The sequence below is a fragment of the Bombina bombina genome, chromosome 1 (assembly GCF_027579735.1).
Source record: "Bombina bombina isolate aBomBom1 chromosome 1, aBomBom1.pri, whole genome shotgun sequence".
NCBI lineage: Eukaryota > Metazoa > Chordata > Amphibia > Anura > Bombinatoridae > Bombina > Bombina bombina.
In genome coordinates this window covers 1294474784-1294491968 of record NC_069499.1, presented here as the reverse complement: position 1 = coordinate 1294491968, position 17185 = coordinate 1294474784, and the positions used below count along the sequence as shown (strand labels likewise).

General features: G+C 38.1%; 1 protein-coding gene across 1 annotated transcript in view; it reads right to left on the bottom strand.

The window, feature by feature from the left end:
- ANKRD27 (ankyrin repeat domain 27) overlaps nt 1–17185 on the bottom strand; it is a 393642-nt gene that overhangs the window by 46946 nt on the left and 329511 nt on the right. Inside the window, exons 27-28 of the mRNA XM_053701675.1 lie at nt 13539–13608; nt 8866–8938 (exon numbers count right to left, since the gene is read on the bottom strand). Of these exons, the coding sequence (XP_053557650.1) occupies nt 8866–8938; nt 13539–13608 (143 nt within the window). The remainder of the gene's footprint in view (nt 1–8865; nt 8939–13538; nt 13609–17185) is intronic.

Here is a 17185-nt window from a genome sequence, read left to right as displayed (position 1 = left end):
GGATATACCAGAGCATACAGATTAATAAAATCTATGTAATTATCATCTAAGTTACATGTAATTAGCATGTTCTGGAGATACATAAACTTATAATAAAGAATATACGGCTAGATTACGAGTTTTGCGTTATCAGCGGCTCGGTACTAACTTGCAAGTTATTGTCACCGCTCACCTTCCTATAGCACTGCTATTACAGGTTTTCATAAACCCGGGGTTAGCAGGCAATATGTGAACATTGAGCAAAATTGAGCTCCATACCGCACTCAAATACCAGCGCTGCTTTCAGCTGGTTTTACATGCTCGTGCACGATTTCCCCATAGACATCAATAGGGAGACCCGGCTAAAAAAAAGCCTGACACCTGCAATAAAGGAGCGTAAAGCTCCGTAGCGCAGCCCCATTGATTCCTATGGGGAAACAAAATGTATGTTTACACCTAACACCCTAACATAAACCCCAAGTCTAAACACTCCTAATCTGCCGCCCCTAACATCACCGTCACCTACCTACATTTATTAACCCCTAATCTGCCGCCCCCAATGTCGTCGCTACCTACCTACACTTATTAACCCCTAATCTTCCGCACCAACGTTGCCGCCACTATACTAAAGTTATTAACCCCTAAACCTAACCCTAAGTCTAACCCTAACACCCACTAACTTTAATATAATTAAAATAAATCTAATTAAAAATTCCTATCATTAACTAAATAATTCCTATTTAAAACTAAATACTTACCTGTAAAATAAAACCTAAGCTAGCTACAATATAACTAATAGTTACATTGTAGCTATCTTAGGTTTTATTTTTATTTCACAGGTAGATTAGTTAGTAAATAGTTAACTATTTACTAACTACCTAGCTAAAATAAATACAAATTTACCAGTAAAATAAAACCTAACCTGAGTTACACTAACACCGAACATTACACTACAATTAAATAAATTACATTAATTAAATAGAATTAACTAAATTACACAAAATAAAAAAGAAATGATCAAATATTTAAACTAATTACACCTAATCTAATAGCCCTATCTAAATAAAAAAGCCCCCAAAATAAAAAAAAACCCTGGCCTACACTAAACTGCCAATAGCCCTTAAAAGGGCCTTTTGCGGGGCATTGCCCCAAAGAAATCCGCTCTTTTACCTGTAAAAAAAAAATATATACAAAACAACCTCACAACAGTAAAACCCACCACCCACCCAACCAAACCCCCCAAATAAAATCCTATCTATAAAAAAACTAAGCTCCCCATTTCCCTGAAAAGGGCATTTGGATGGGCATTGCCCTTAAAAGGGCATTTAGCTCTTTTTCTGCCCAAACCCTAATCTAAAAATAAAACCCACCCAATAAACCCTTAAAAAACCTAACACTAACCCCCGAAGATCCACTTACAGTTTTTGAAGACTGGACATCCATCCTCAGCGAAGCCGGCAGAAGTCTTCATGTTCCAATCAGCCAATAGGATTTTTTCACCTTTAATTCCGATTGGCTGATTCTATCAGCCAATCGGAATTCAAGGGACGCCATTTTGGATGACGTCCCTTAATCCTTTGAGTGCTAAGCACTTTCCCACCTGGGTGCTAAGATTTTTTAAATTTTTTCTTCAGACACCAATTTCGCACATTCTCCATTGACAAAGGCAAAGAGAATGACTGGGGATTATGGGTAAGGGAAGTTACACTTAACAGCTTTGCTAGGGTGCTCTTTGCCTCCTCCTGCTGGCCAGAAGTTAAATATCCCACTAGTAATTGGAATGACGTTGTCGACTCTCCATGCCATAGGAAAGAAATATTAAAATATTTGGGTACACAAACACAAATGTTAAATTTAATAAGCAGAGGAGACCTACACTATACTTCACCTAAATACACCAGGAAATAATGGGCAATACCCTTAAATTCACCCTAACAGCAGATCCTCTATGGGTACTCACCCCTTCCAGTGCCCACAGAGCAGGAACACTTGAAAATAAGCCAAAAAGTACTTAAAATACCTCAGGAAAAGGAAAATGAAGGAAGCACAGTCTGGCCCTCTCTGCAGGGAAAAAGCACCAAAGTAAGTGGGCGGGGCTTCCACCCATTACACTCTGAGAAGCAGAGGCAGTGGGGAAAACGATTAAAAAAATATTTTTTTTTTTCATAAAATTATTAAAAAACCAGCCCCAGGATGCTTCCAACCAGCTGAACAGCTGTAAGCTCTGGACAACTACTGAAACAAACAAACACTAGTCAGCTGTTTTCTTAAAGCGACAATGTACAATTTTACCAAAAACACTAAAAAGTACCCCAAAAAAAGCTACTGGTGGGTTAAAAAAGGCTTCAGGGTTCCCTAAATACACAATAAACTTAAATGTATCTGATTGGGTAAACATTTTGAGACCCCAGTGAAAGACTGCAGATGGGTAGGCTAAATCCCCCTAGCTATGCTACACTTAAAGCAAGTAACTACTAATAGCTTGTGGGCTGAAAAAGTGCTTAAATAGTCTTACCAGACAAAAGCACCCCTTCACTGATGCAGATCCTCCTTTTGCTTTTTAAACGCTGTATCCAGTAAAGAGCCCATCCAGTGCAAGTACAGGTACTGCAGAGGATTTCAGAGGAAATACCAGTAGTCCCATAGGGGAAAGCTAAGGGACAAGTCCCTACGACGTCTGAGGGTATTTGAAATGCCATAGGGAGATAATATGCAATAACAGGATATTTCTATGTCCCTGTATCACTCAGACTATCTTCTTTCTGAATGATATGTCCCATGGATAATAGATCTGAGCGCCCATATATTAATCCTTATGCAAGTAGTTGGAAAACCTCTATTATCAACCTACTCCTGAGTGGCCAAGAACAAAACTAAAGAGAGATTGGAGCTAATTTAAGCTCTTTTGTGGGTTCCTGGCCTCCTCCTAGTGGTGGGAATTATATCCCACATGTTATGAATCTCCTATGTACTATCATCATCTTACTAAAGAAAACAAAAGGCTTCTTCTTCTGGAATACAGAATGTTTGAGTGAAGTGCTTCATGGCACAGCATTGCTTTATGTTCTGCAATTATTTTGATGTTTTTTTGGTTTCCTAATAATATGCTTTGTCAAATACAATGTAATGGTCTGTGACATTTTATGTCAACTATAAGAAACAGTTGAAAAGCAAAAGGTTAATACTGCAAAGGTTGCAAATGTGGCTGTTAAAATTATACAATAGGGTTAAAGGTCAGAGTTAGAGCCATCTTTAGCAGGCATAATTGTAAAGTGATATGAAATAGTGCTCCTTTAGTATATAAAAAAAAAGAAAGACAAATAAATCAAAGTAAACTTAAAAATAAATTATGTTTTAAAAAAGCAGCAAACAACTTACTTGTTTTCTTGCAAAAGGAGCACTTAGAAATTCTCAGTATATCCACTGCCTGTAGCTAGATAAGAGGGCTACCATTACAGAACTTAAATTTTAAAATCACATGATTTTTGCTGCAAAATTCCACTACTGAACATGGGTAATAAACGGATTGCAGCTTTTATATGCGTCTCCTATCAATACTAACGGAAAAGCTGCTCCATTGCCTTCCTGTAGAGACCACAGCCCCATGTGGAGTGTGACAGGAAGTAATGGACCCTTCACAAATAAAGTAAAAAAAAGAAAAATAAATAAAAGATAAATTCATTTTAAAATTATGAATAATGCATATTGCAGTGTTTTCAATTTAGTATAACACACTGCTTAGTCCTTTTGTATAACAACAATGAAACTGACTGTTTTATATCCCTTTAATCTGACATTTTTTATGCTTGATGGCTTGACATTTTGTCTAGCAACATTTTCAATATTTTTTTAAATCTTTATAAAAAATAAACACACGATCAACTGAAAACACTGCATATTTGCAAAAGTCTTGGATACCTCTATTATAATACATTCATCTCTTATAGAAATCTGATGACGGTTATATTAGATTCAGCAAAGTAGTATTTATTTTTTTGCGGACTTGATTTCTTTGCTCATCTCATCTTCCCTAGTGTACTGTTTTTAACCCCTTCTACCATTTGGACGTAGGTACTATGTCACACAGTACTTTGCCCAGCATACTGTGTTGATGTATTAACTACGTCCAACACTGTGGTAAATACGACAGACACGGATGGGTATAGCGCTAGACCAAACACCTACTAAGCCTCACTAAAATTATTGCCTCCTCCCTAGACAATATCGAAATTAAAATGAAAATACAAAGGATATAGGAGGCGCTATAGAGCCGTAGGATATATAGACAGATCTATGGATATAAAATTGGCTGTATTAAACCAGCCTTAGAAAATCTAAAATCACGTACCAAATCCCTTCATATATTTAGTAATCAATAAAAGTGTAATTTAATCGAGTGGCAATAAATCCTTACAGCATAGACTTGATGGGTGTAAAATAAAACAGAAGGGCAGAGAACCAGGAGTCCTTACTGCATATAAAATACAATTTATTGTCAGAATAAAACTTAATAATCAAATGCAATATTCAGTTAAAACATATGCAATATTCAGTGAAACATAACCTGTTTTGTTCAATAAATTCACAGCTAAAATACACAGCTAAAATCAATGTAAAATCCAATACCATTCACACATACAAAAAAAATCAGAACCGGTTAAGCCATTCAAACTATTTCAAACCTCTCAGATACTCGTAAATGAGGATATAAATGATAGCTAGTGGAGAACACCTAAAGACGCTTGTGTTCAAATCCTAATGTTATTGTCCCATGGGGATCCCCGGAAATTAATGTCCAGAATGACAATGTGGGTTTGTGTTACTTTTCCAACTTTGTGATATTCGAGTCAGCGCCCCCAAATAGGACCGTTATAACTCCAGTCTCTCTTAATTCAAAACTTGGCCCCCGATGGTTTAAAAGTTCATTCCTTACTGTCCTCTTAAACACAGACTGTCAAATATATAAACAAAGTCGGGAGGCTTTCTTACCTCCTTTCAAATGTCCGCCCAAACGTGTCTGCCAACGGTCTCCTTACCTGGCCCGACACTCCGGCTGCTCCTTCAGATGTAAAACAGCGATGATCCCGTGAATTACGTCACCCGGTGTCCGGATCCTGGGTGACCACTTGCGCAAGTGTTAGTTACCACGGTTATTTCACAGGATGCCCTCTGCACTTCTGTACGCCAGGGTACACAGAGTTCTGTCCAGCTCCAATTCTTCAGACGTTCACAAACAGTAGCAGGTAAGTCCTCTACGCGTTTCAACCCCTTTCCTGGGTCTTTTTCAAGATGCTACTTCCTGCTCACCTCTGTCCTTAAATCCTCTCTCTGCACAGGTGATTCGTTACCACTCCCACACCTTTCCTGCAGGTAAGTACTTCCTGGGGGGGAATCCTAAAAACCTCACATGCCATTCTTCTCACTAGCTTTAACTCTGATAACCAGAACACATTTTAAACCGACGGATTCCAATAATTATATTCACGCAACTAGCTGCCACTATTTTAAATGGAAAGAAAACATACCGGTAGGACAGTGCCTGAGGATTAGAAAAAATTGTACAAGAATTGAGGATTTTAATGAACAAGTGGAGGTATTAGAGGAAAGGTTCAGGGAAAGGGGCTATAAAGAAAATAATATAAAGAATGCCATAACAAGGGCCAGGACCACTAATAGGGACTCACTATTAGAGTATAAAAGAAAGGCAGAGCAAAGAAGAGATACATTGGATATACCATTCATAAACACATATAGTGAGGATCATGTTTTAATGAAGAAAATTTTGAGAAAGCACTGGCACTTGTTAAAAAATGACCCAGTAATTGGGGACAAATTACCTGTCTACCCAAGGATAGTTTACAAAAAAACTAAGAATTTTAAATCACTGCTAGCACCCAGTGAGTTCAGAAGACAAAGAAATTGTAAAAAAGATTTGGATTTGAGGGGGGAAGAGGTAAAAGGTTTTTTCCCCTGTGCAACATGCAAAGCATGTAGATGTGGGTTAAAGAAGAAAAAGGTTCCAATCCCGGGCACAAGTAGGGAATTTATTATAAAGGACACAATAAGATGTAGTAACAAAGGGGTGGTTTATATGCTACAGTGCTCATGCAATTTGTTTTATATTGGAGAGACAACTAGGATGCTCAGTGATCGGATCAGAGAGCACATCTGGAACATAGAAAAGGGAAAACTGGAGACCCACTTATACACACATTTTAGGGAGGTCCACATGAACAATACCAAAGAACTTAAGTTCTGGGGATTGTGTATAGTGAGAAATAATTGGAGGGGGGGTGATTTTGAAAATAAATTAGTTAAAAGGGAAGCAGAATTAATTTATGATTTTAACACCCTATACCCATTTGGTCTGAATTCAGAGTTGGAATTAGCCCCCTTTCTAATTTGAGAGTTCTATCAGTTTTGGTAACGCTTTATTATTTTTGGGAAGGTATTTTTAGTGCAGCTTTGATTTTTTCTGGGGATTAGATGTTAACCGTTTTAGATTTTGCATTTTTTGAATAGTATATTTAAAAGTAATAGGATTTTAAGGAGGGATTTTGGATAGGACTATAGGGCTAGGTTTGTTTGAGCTAGGTTCGATTTAGATCCTATGCGAATTCCTGTTTTAGATTTTGTATCTTGTATATTTAATAAAAATGCATCAGTTGGAAGTTAGTTCTGTATTTCAAAAATGCATTAGTTATTTTTACTTTTATTATCATTGGATGTTGTATTGTATTTATTTGTATATTTGTCTATTGATATCTCAGAAAATCGCGCATTAAAGATTCCAATCTAACATTTCGAAATGATTATCCATTTGATATCAGAGTTAAAGCTAGTGAGAAGAATGGCATGTGAGGTTTTTAGGATTCCCCCCCAGGAAGTACTTACCTGCAGGAAAGGTGTGGGAGTGGTAGCGAATCACCTGTGCAGAGAGAGGATTTAAGGACAGAGGTGAGCAGGAAGTAGCATCTTGAAAAAGACCCAGGAAAGGGGTTGAAACGCGTAGAGGACTTACCTGCTACTGTTTGTGAACGTCTGAAGAATTGGAGCTGGACAGAACTCTGTGTACCCTGGCGTACAGAAGTGCAGAGGGCATCCTGTGAAATAACCGTGGTAACTAACACTTGCGCAAGTGGTCACCCAGGATCCGGACACCGGGTGACGTAATTCACGGGATCATCGCTGTTTTACATCTGAAGGAGCAGCCGGAGTGTCGGGCCAGGTAAGGAGACCGTTGGCAGACACGTTTGGGCGGACATTTGAAAGGAGGTAAGAAAGCCTCCCGACTTTGTTTATATATTTGACTGTCTGTGTTTAAGAGGACAGTAAGGAATGAACTTTTAAACCATCGGGGGCCAAGTTTTGAATTAAGAGAGACTGGAGTTATAACGGTCCTATTTGGGGGCGCTGACTCGAATATCACAAAGTTGGAAAAGTAACACAAACCCACATTGTCATTCTGGACATTAATTTCCGGGGATCCCCATGGGACAATAACATTAGGATTTGAACACAAGCGTCTTTAGGTGTTCTCCACTAGCTATCATTTATATCCTCATTTACGAGTATCTGAGAGGTTTGAAATAGTTTGAATGGCTTAACCGGTTCTGATTTTTTTTGTATGTGTGAATGGTATTGGATTTTACATTGATTTTAGCTGTGTATTTTAGCTGTGAATTTATTGAACAAAACAGGTTATGTTTCACTGAATATTGCATATGTTTTAACTAAATATGTTTTAACTGAATATTGCATTTGATTATTAAGTTTTATTCTGACAATAAATTGTATTTTATATGCAGTAAGGACTCCTGGTTCTCTGCCCTTCTGTTTTATTTTACACCCATCAAGTCTATGCTGTAAGGATTTATTGCCACTCGATTAAATTACACTTTTATTGATTACTAAATATATGAAGGGATTTGGTACGTGATTTTAGATTTTCTAAGGCTGGTTTAATACAGCCAATTTTATATCGATAGATCTGTCTATATATCCTACGGCTCTATAGCGCCTCCTATATCCTTTGTATTTTCACTGTGGTAAATACATCAACACAGTATGCTGGGCAAAGTACTGAGCTGACAGTGGGGACAGCAGAGACTGCATCTGGGGGCAGAAGGCATCTGCCTTTATATGGTAAGGGAGCACTGATCCTCCTCCCTAATGTATGAAGGAAGAACGCCAATAGTTACTGTCAGTGTCTCTCTTTGTAATGCTCATTTGTTGGTGTAAAGTTTGAAGGGTGGCATGGAAGGAGGAAGGAGGGAGGCGGGTTGGCAGTCGAGCGAGGAGGGATGGGGCCCTACACTATAAAACAGAAAAGGCTGGAGGGGGGACCCTACACTACAGAATGAATAAACACAAAATAAAAATGAAACAAACAAGAATGAATAATTTGTTACTTCCAGACTGGCTGCCAGTTACGAATATGGCGGTGGACAGTAGGAGGGTAAGAGAGCTGTTGGGAGAAATCAGTGAGGTGGGAGTGTGAGGAGGGACTCCTACACTACAGAAATAAAAGCCTTAAACTGCAGACTATCTACCAGTACCTAAGATGGTGAATACATGGGGGGCTCCTAATTACAAAATAAAATGGCAAAGCTGTGCATGTCTGCTGTTTCTAAACAAAGTGGATCTCAGAGTAGATTTTACAACCATTTTTAATTATGACTGCGGTGGTTGTGTGTAAATAATTCCTGTGAGAAACCCAAAGTTTGCAAAAAAAAAAAAAAAAGTTACATTTTTTTTATGTGATCAAATAGTGGCATCACATATACAAAAATGGGACAAAGACTTTCAAAATAAATATAGTTTTTATAGGTAAATAAATAATTTCAGACCATTTCACAAGCAGACTTAAAAACAAGTCTTTCATACCTTATTGATTAGATCTTCATCAAAATTTGGCATACTTTTGTCTCTTCGTATTGTTTTCTTTAAATGTGAAGCGCTATAAGAAAAACACATGAATTTTCTGATTGTACCTTTATTTAATTTACCTTTTTTTTTGCTTTATGCAGGTTTGTGCTTTTTAGATTCTGAAAAATGAAACCTGGAATAAATATACAACACTAAAGTGTCCCTGTAGCTTGGAACAACCATGTATATAATACATTTCAAAATGCATTAAAAAAAAAAAAACAGAATTTATGCTTACCTGATAAATTACTTTCTCCAACGGTGTGTCCGGTCCACGGCGTCATCCTTACTTGTGGGATATTCTCTTCCCCAACAGGAAATGGCAAAGAGCCCAGCAAAGCTGGTCACATGATCCCTCCTAGGCTCCGCCTACCCCAGTCATTCGACCGACGTAAAGGAGGAATATGCATAGGAGAAATCATATGATACCGTGGTGACTGTAGTTAGAGAAAATAATTCATCAGACCTGATTAAAAAAACCAGGGCGGGCCGTGGACCGGACACACCGTTGGAGAAAGTAATTTATCAGGTAAGCATAAATTCTGTTTTCTCCAACATAGGTGTGTCCGGTCCACGGCGTCATCCTTACTTGTGGGAACCAATACCAAAGCTTTAGGACACGGATGATGGGAGGGAGCAAATCAGGTCACCTAGATGGAAGGCACCACGGCTTGCAAAACCTTTCTCCCAAAAATAGCCTCAGAAGAAGCAAAAGTATCAAATTTGGTAAATTTGGTAAAAGTGTGCAGTGAAGACCAAGTCGCTGCCTTACATATCTGATCAACAGAAGCCTCGTTCTTGAAGGCCCATGTGGAAGCCACAGCCCTAGTGGAGTGAGCTGTGATTCTTTCAGGAGGCTGCCGTCCGGCAGTCTCATAAGCCAATCGGATGATGCTTTTAAGCCAAAAAGAGAGAGAGGTAGAAGTTGCTTTTTGACCTCTCCTTTTACCAGAATAAACAACAAACAAAGAAGATGTTTGTCTGAAATCCTTTGTAGCCTCTAAATAGAATTTTAGAGCACGAACTACATCCAAATTGTGTAATAAACGTTCCTTCTTTGAAACTGGATTCGGACACAAAGAAGGCACAACTATCTCCTGGTTAATGTTTTTGTTAGAAACAACTTTCGGAAGAAAACCAGGTTTAGTACGCAAAACCACCTTATCTGCATGGAACACCAGATAAGGAGGAGAACACTGCAGAGCAGATAACTCTGAAACTCTTCTAGCAGAAGAAATTGCAACCAAAAACAAAACTTTCCAAGATAGTAACTTAATATCTACGGAATGTAAGGGTTCAAACGGAACCCCTTGAAGAACTGAAAGAACTAAATTGAGACTCCAAGGAGGAGTCAAAGGTTTGTAAACAGGCTTGATTCTAACCAGAGCCTGAACAAAAGCTTGAACATCTGGCACAGCCGCCAGTTTTTTGTGAAGTAAAACAGATAAAGCAGAAATCTGTCCCTTCAAAGAACTTGCAGATAATCCTTTCTCCAAACCCTCTTGTAGAAAGGATAGAATCTTAGGAATTTTTATCTTGTTCCATGGGAATCCTTTAGATTCACACCAACAGATATATTTTTTCCATATTTTATGGTAAATTTTCCTAGTTACAGGCTTTCTAGCCTGGACAAGAGTCCAAAAAACTCTTAGCCATCTCCGTGGAGATGTTGCCTGTGCAACGGCAAAGAGAATGACTGGGGTAGGCGGAGCCTAGGAGGGATCATGTGACCAGCTTTGCTGGGCTCTTTGCCATTTCCTGTTGGGGAAGAGAATATCCCACAAGTAAGGATGACGCCGTGGACCGGACACACCTATGTTGGAGAAAAGAATCACATCCAATTGTAAGAGTAGTTCATAAACAGAGCCGGATGTGGAAAAAAGGCTAAAACAGTAATCTTATTAAAAGGGATAGTAAAGTCAAAATGAATTCATGATTCGTATAGAGCCGTTTTAAGCAACTTTCCAATTTACTTCTGATATCAAATTTGCTTTGTCTTTTGGTATCTTTTATTGAAGAGTCAAACTAGGTTGGCTCATAAGAGCTCAGGAGTGTGCATGTGTCTTTAATACTTTGTATAAATAATGTAGCAAAACACAGCTGCCAAACCAATACATACTAGTACATAAGTACTAAAGATACGTGCACACTCCTGACCTCTTATGAGCCTACCTAGTTTTACTCTTCAATAAGAGATATCAAAAGAACAAAACACATTTGAAAACAGAAGTAAATTGGAAAGTTGTTTAAAATTGCTGTATCTGAATCATGAAAGTTTAATTCTGACTTTACTGTCCCTTTAAGCGACAATATATCCTACTGCATTTAAACCTTGAAGGGTGACTGAGAAGTATCATTCCATTCTTGTCTAGATTTAAAATTAAAAAAACAAATGCACTTGGTAGAACTAAAAATTAAATATTCATGTACACACATAAAGGGCTAGATAAAAGTGGCGCGCCAACAGTTGTGCGCAAGTTAAAAGGGGTTTATTGCGGCTCGCTGTGCACATCAGAAGTAGCAGGGTATTACGAGTTGAAAGTAAACACGTTTGCTTGAACGCAATTGAATTTAACAAGCGTCAGTATAGAGCGACCTCAGAGCTCTGGTTAACGGTTATGCGAGAAAAAATGAGTTGCACAAAACACACCAAAATTTATTTAAAAGCACAGTTACACCCATAGTAACGCTGTTGAATAAAAATTATTAAACAAAAAAAAGCATAAAACAGTTATAAGATATAAGGTCTCAGTTGTTAGGAAAAAAAAAGCATGCAAAGGGCTTTAACAGAGATAAATACATATATAAATGCATATGTACACACATATAAACACATATGTATACATTGTGACAGAGCTAAGGGGATTGTGTACAATGGAATATATGTTTCCCCACAAATTACACAATGCGGTTGGTGGTATTAAAAATGTATTATGTAATTGTGTATTTCGGGCCAATAATCCACTCCACAGTTTTGACGTGGCAGAGAATTGCAGGCGAGGAGTTCAGCTCAGGATTTCCCTAAAAACTAAGGTTTTTCTCAGAAGGCATATCAAGCCTACACGTGTTTCAAAACACGAAAGAGCGAAACACATGTAGCGTTTTCACTCTACTTTCCACCCGACGTGGCCAGTCGGATGTGAGTTATGAAACTAGGACCACTGCAACATTGAGAGAGGCACTAAAACCAGGCTAAGCAGGACAAGCACCGGAAAAGAAACAGAGGTACCGGCGGTGCGGTGGAATATCCAGCAGGGACATGGATTTGATTTCCTGTATCCAGCAAGCGGGTGAGACTGTATAATTCCCTCTGTGAAGCCCTAAAATAGAGCCATTGGACTCTTAGGGACCTTTTATGCAAGGATTTTACACGTTGGATTCACTAATACTTTGCTTGCCCCTTGCATAGACGCTACTAATCGCCTGCTTGATATGCCTTCTGCTTATTAACTGACTCTCCCTCTTGTTCTATTTCACATAGCTTTGTGCTTTCATTTATTGCAGTGCCATATATCTGCTATCCATAATATGCCTGCTTTGTTCCATCTAAAGGCTGAGCTTCTGTGGACTGTGACTGTCTGACACAAACGGATCATACTAATTTTGCTATATTGGCACTTACTATATGGTACCTCATATATGCATGCATGCTGATTGAAAATTTTTGTAACTGCGGTAAATGAATTGTTCTAGTGGCCACTAGTTTCATTTTTAGCATTGTTTTGTTTTTAGGGTATATGTGCAGATATTTGGTATGCTTAATAAACTTTTTTTATGCACTTTATATCTGGATCATGACATGCTTTTACCTTTCTAGCTGCTGAGATCAGCTTGATTAAGCTGTTTATAATTTTGCACAAGGGAAGTTGTTGGCATAGGGCACCTTTTTTTCCTTACTTTGTCTGTACCTAATCTTTTTATCTTACTTTTTCTGCTTAGTTAATTTGATTAATTGTTACAGTGACCCCCTGCACCCCCTGATACTATATACTTGTCACTAGTATCTGGGGGATTCCCAGGGATCATTTATACAGTGTGAGCTGGTGGTTCACTATATTATTATCGTATATATAATATAAATATATATATATATATATATATATATATATATATATATATATATATATATAGAGAGAGAGAGAGAGAGAGAGAGAGAGAGAGAGAGAGAGACACATACATACACACACATATACACACACACTATGTGAAGATCATCGTAATGTGAAATATTAATGTTTCATGTCTGGTTAGCGCACTTGAGAAAACGTGATCGGGATTGCGCGCAAGGGTGTTAGGTTTTTTTTTTTCCCACCTCTCGCACTCCATTGAAGTCTAAGAGGGAATAAGTTAACACAGGCGCAATATTTGAAGTACAGCTTTTTGCGCATGTCGGGTTAGCATTCGAGTGAATTTCTTTTACTTTCAACTTGCAATATGCACGCAACCCGATGCGCACAACAAGCCTAAGTCTAGGGGGGGTTTACACACGAGTGCAAACTACTGCTCCACTCATAATCTAGCCCATAGTGTAATACAGAAAAAAACAAGGTAACAAAGCCAGCTGTGCTACATAAAAAAAAGGCAACTGTTCAATTTCAATCAATTAGGTCAGACTTTTTTTTATTACTTACTTTGAATGCACAACCTCAGGCTTTCTTGAGTTCGGGGCACTTTCAGCTTCTGGGATATTTGAGTTGGTTGCTTTTAAGAGAAACATGAGATTATTAAAATCAAATAAGAAAACTGGAAGTAAAATAATTACTGTAAACATAAAAATAACATAAAAATTAAATTATAAAAAGCAAAATGTCAACACCACTTAATATCTGCTGTAGAACATTTCTGTACCCCTGCAATGTTTGCATCCTCTTTATCCCCTGATAGGAAATCCACAGCAAATAAAACCAAACATAACAACATAAAACTATCTATCCATATCTATTCTATCTATACAAATATACACATACATATATACATATAACACAAGACTGGCAAAAGCTTATCCATTTTATTCCATTCAGCCTAGGACACCTGTGACAAGGTTAGAGATAAAACATTTATAGTGGCCCCAGAGTCAATAAGTAAAAACTGTCTTTGTAAAGTCCACTATATACTGTGGAAAGGAGACTATGGACAAACTACTGTTTTTAGGAGAAAAATATTTAAAAAGAAAATATATCATTTTTAAATAGAAATAATTATAGATGCACCAGAGTGAATAACAGAGAGACGATCCTCCAGATATTGGTTTATATTACATTCTGTGTTGTGATCATTATATGATTATTGTTTATTGGTTTAATTATCTATAAAGACATAGATATCTGATCAACATGCATATTGTTTTAATACTTCATATCTGTTTAGCACCTGATACTGTTATCTTTGTTTTAGTCTATTATTTATACTCATTTCAAGGGGCATTATTTTCCTGATATTGGGCTGAAGAAGGTTTGCTGCAGTGCAGTTCCAACGGTATATTTTAATGCAAGGGAAGAAAAACCCAGATTGTTAGTTCCTAATGCATACTAATTAGTACCAGCTGATGTGAAAAGAAAATGCTTATAAATACATCTATACTATAATCGCGTTTGTAACTGGTCCTTCGTTAGTTGCGCACGTATCCGCAAAGGAATGTTGGCTGCACGATGCCAACACCTGGATGCAGCGTAGGCAAACAAAGCATTAGGTAAAAAAAACATGCAACCACCTGCACGAAATATTATTAAAAAAAACAAGTAACCACCCGCACGAAATAAAAAAAAACACGTAACCGCCCGCACAAAATAAAAAAAAACTAAACGCCTGCACAAAGTAATAACAAACATCTATACAGCCAACCCCCACATCGCAAAATAATAAAGTAATTAACCCCTAATAAGCAAATTAAACAATACAAATAACATAATAAAATATTAACCCCTAAACCGCCAAACCCCCACATTGCAATAAACCTAATTAACCTATTAACCCATAAACCGCCAACCCCCCACGTCTCAATAAACCTAATTAACTCCTAAATCGCCAACCCCCCACATCACAAAAAACCTAATTAAAGGGATCCTAAACCCAAATTTTTTCTTTAATGATTCAGATAGAGCATGCAGTTTTAAACGACTTTCTAATTTACACCTATCATAAATTTTTATTTGTTCTATCTTTATTTAAAAAGTAAGAATTTAAAGCTTATGAGCCAGCCCATTTTAGGTTCAGCACCATGGATAGTGCTTGCTTATTGGTGGATACAGTTAGCAAACCAATAAGCAAGCATAACCCAGGTTCTCAACCAAAAAAAGGGCTGGCTCTTAAACTTTACATTCCTGCTTTTTAAATAAAGATAGCAAAAGAACAAATAAAAATTTATAATAAGAGTAAATGAGAAAACAAAATTTATGCTTACATGATCAATTTCTTTCTTTCTTGATACGATGAGTCCACGGATCATCATCAATTACTGTTGGGAATATCACTCCTGGCCAGCAGGACGAGGCAAAGAGCACCACAGCAAAGCTGTTAAATATCACTTCCTACCCACAATCCCCCAGTCATTCGACCAAAGGGAAAGGAGAGAAAGGAAACAAAACAGGGTGCAGAGGTGCCTGAGGTTTATAACAAAAAACTGTCTGAAAAAACAGGGGGGGCTGTGGACTCACCGTGTCAAGAAATAAATTTATCAGGTAAGCATAAATTTCGTTTTCTTTCTAATGACACGAGTCCACGGATCATCATCAATTACTGATGGGAATCAATACCCAAGCTAGAGGACACAGATGATAAGGGAGGGACAAGACAGGTAACCTAAACAGAAGGCACCAATGCCTAAAAAAAAACAAAACAGAATTTATGTTTACCTGATAAATTACTTTCTCCAACGGTGTGTCCGGTCCACGGCGTCATCCTTACTTGTGGGATATTCTCTTCCCCAACAGGAAATGGCAAAGAGCCCAGCAAAGCTGGTCACATGATCCCTCCTAGGCTCCGCCTACCCCAGTCATTCGACCGACGTTAAGGAGGAATATTTGCATAGGAGAAACCATATGGTACCGTGGTGACTGTAGTTAAAGAAAATAAATTATCAGACCTGATTAAAAAAACCAGGGCGGGCCGTGGACCGGACACACCGTTGGAGAAAGTAATTTATCAGGTAAACATAAATTCTGTTTTCTCCAACATAGGTGTGTCCGGTCCACGGCGTCATCCTTACTTGTGGGAACCAATACCAAAGCTTTAGGACACGGATGAAGGGAGGGAGCAAATCAGGTCACCTAAATGGAAGGCACCACGGCTTGCAAAACCTTTCTCCCAAAAATAGCCTCAGAAGAAGCAAAAGTATCAAACTTGTAAAATTTGGTAAAAGTGTGCAGTGAAGACCAAGTCGCTGCCCTACATATCTGATCAACAGAAGCCTCGTTCTTGAAGGCCCATGTGGAAGCCACAGCCCTAGTGGAATGAGCTGTGATTCTTTCGGGAGGCTGCCGTCCGGCAGTCTCGTAAGCCAATCTGATGATGCTTTTAATCCAAAAAGAGAGAGAGGTAGAAGTTGCTTTTTGACCTCTCCTTTTACCGGAATAAACAACAAACAAGGAAGATGTTTGTCTAAAATCCTTTGTAGCATCTAAATAGAATTTTAGAGCGCGAACAACATCCAAATTGTGCAACAAACGTTCCTTCTTTGAAACTGGTTTCGGACACAGAGAAGGTACGATAATCTCCTGGTTAATGTTTTTGTTAGAAACAACTTTTGGAAGAAAACGAGGTTTAGTACGTAAAACCACCTTATCTGCATGGAACACCAGATAAGGAGGAGAACACTGCAGAGCAGATAATTCTGAAACTCTTCTAGCAGAAGAAATTGCAACTAAAAACAAAACTTTCCAAGATAATAACTTAATATCAACGGAATGCAAGGGTTCAAACGGAACCCCCTGAAGAACTGAAAGAACTAAATTGAGACTCCAAGGAGGAGTCAAAGGTTTGTAAACAGGCTTAATTCTAACCAGAGCCTGAACAAAGGCTTGAACATCTGGCACAGCAGCCAGCTTTTTGTGAAGTAACACAGACAAGGCAGAAATCTGTCCCTTCAGGGAACTTGCAGATAATCCTTTTTCCAATCCTTCTTGAAGGAAGGATAGAATCCTAGGAATCTTAACCTTGTCCCAAGGGAATCCTTTAGATTCACACCAACAGATATATTTTTTCCAAATTTTGTGGTAAATCTTTCTAGTTACAGGCTTTCTGGCCTGAACAAGAGTATCGATAACAGAATCTGAGAATCCTC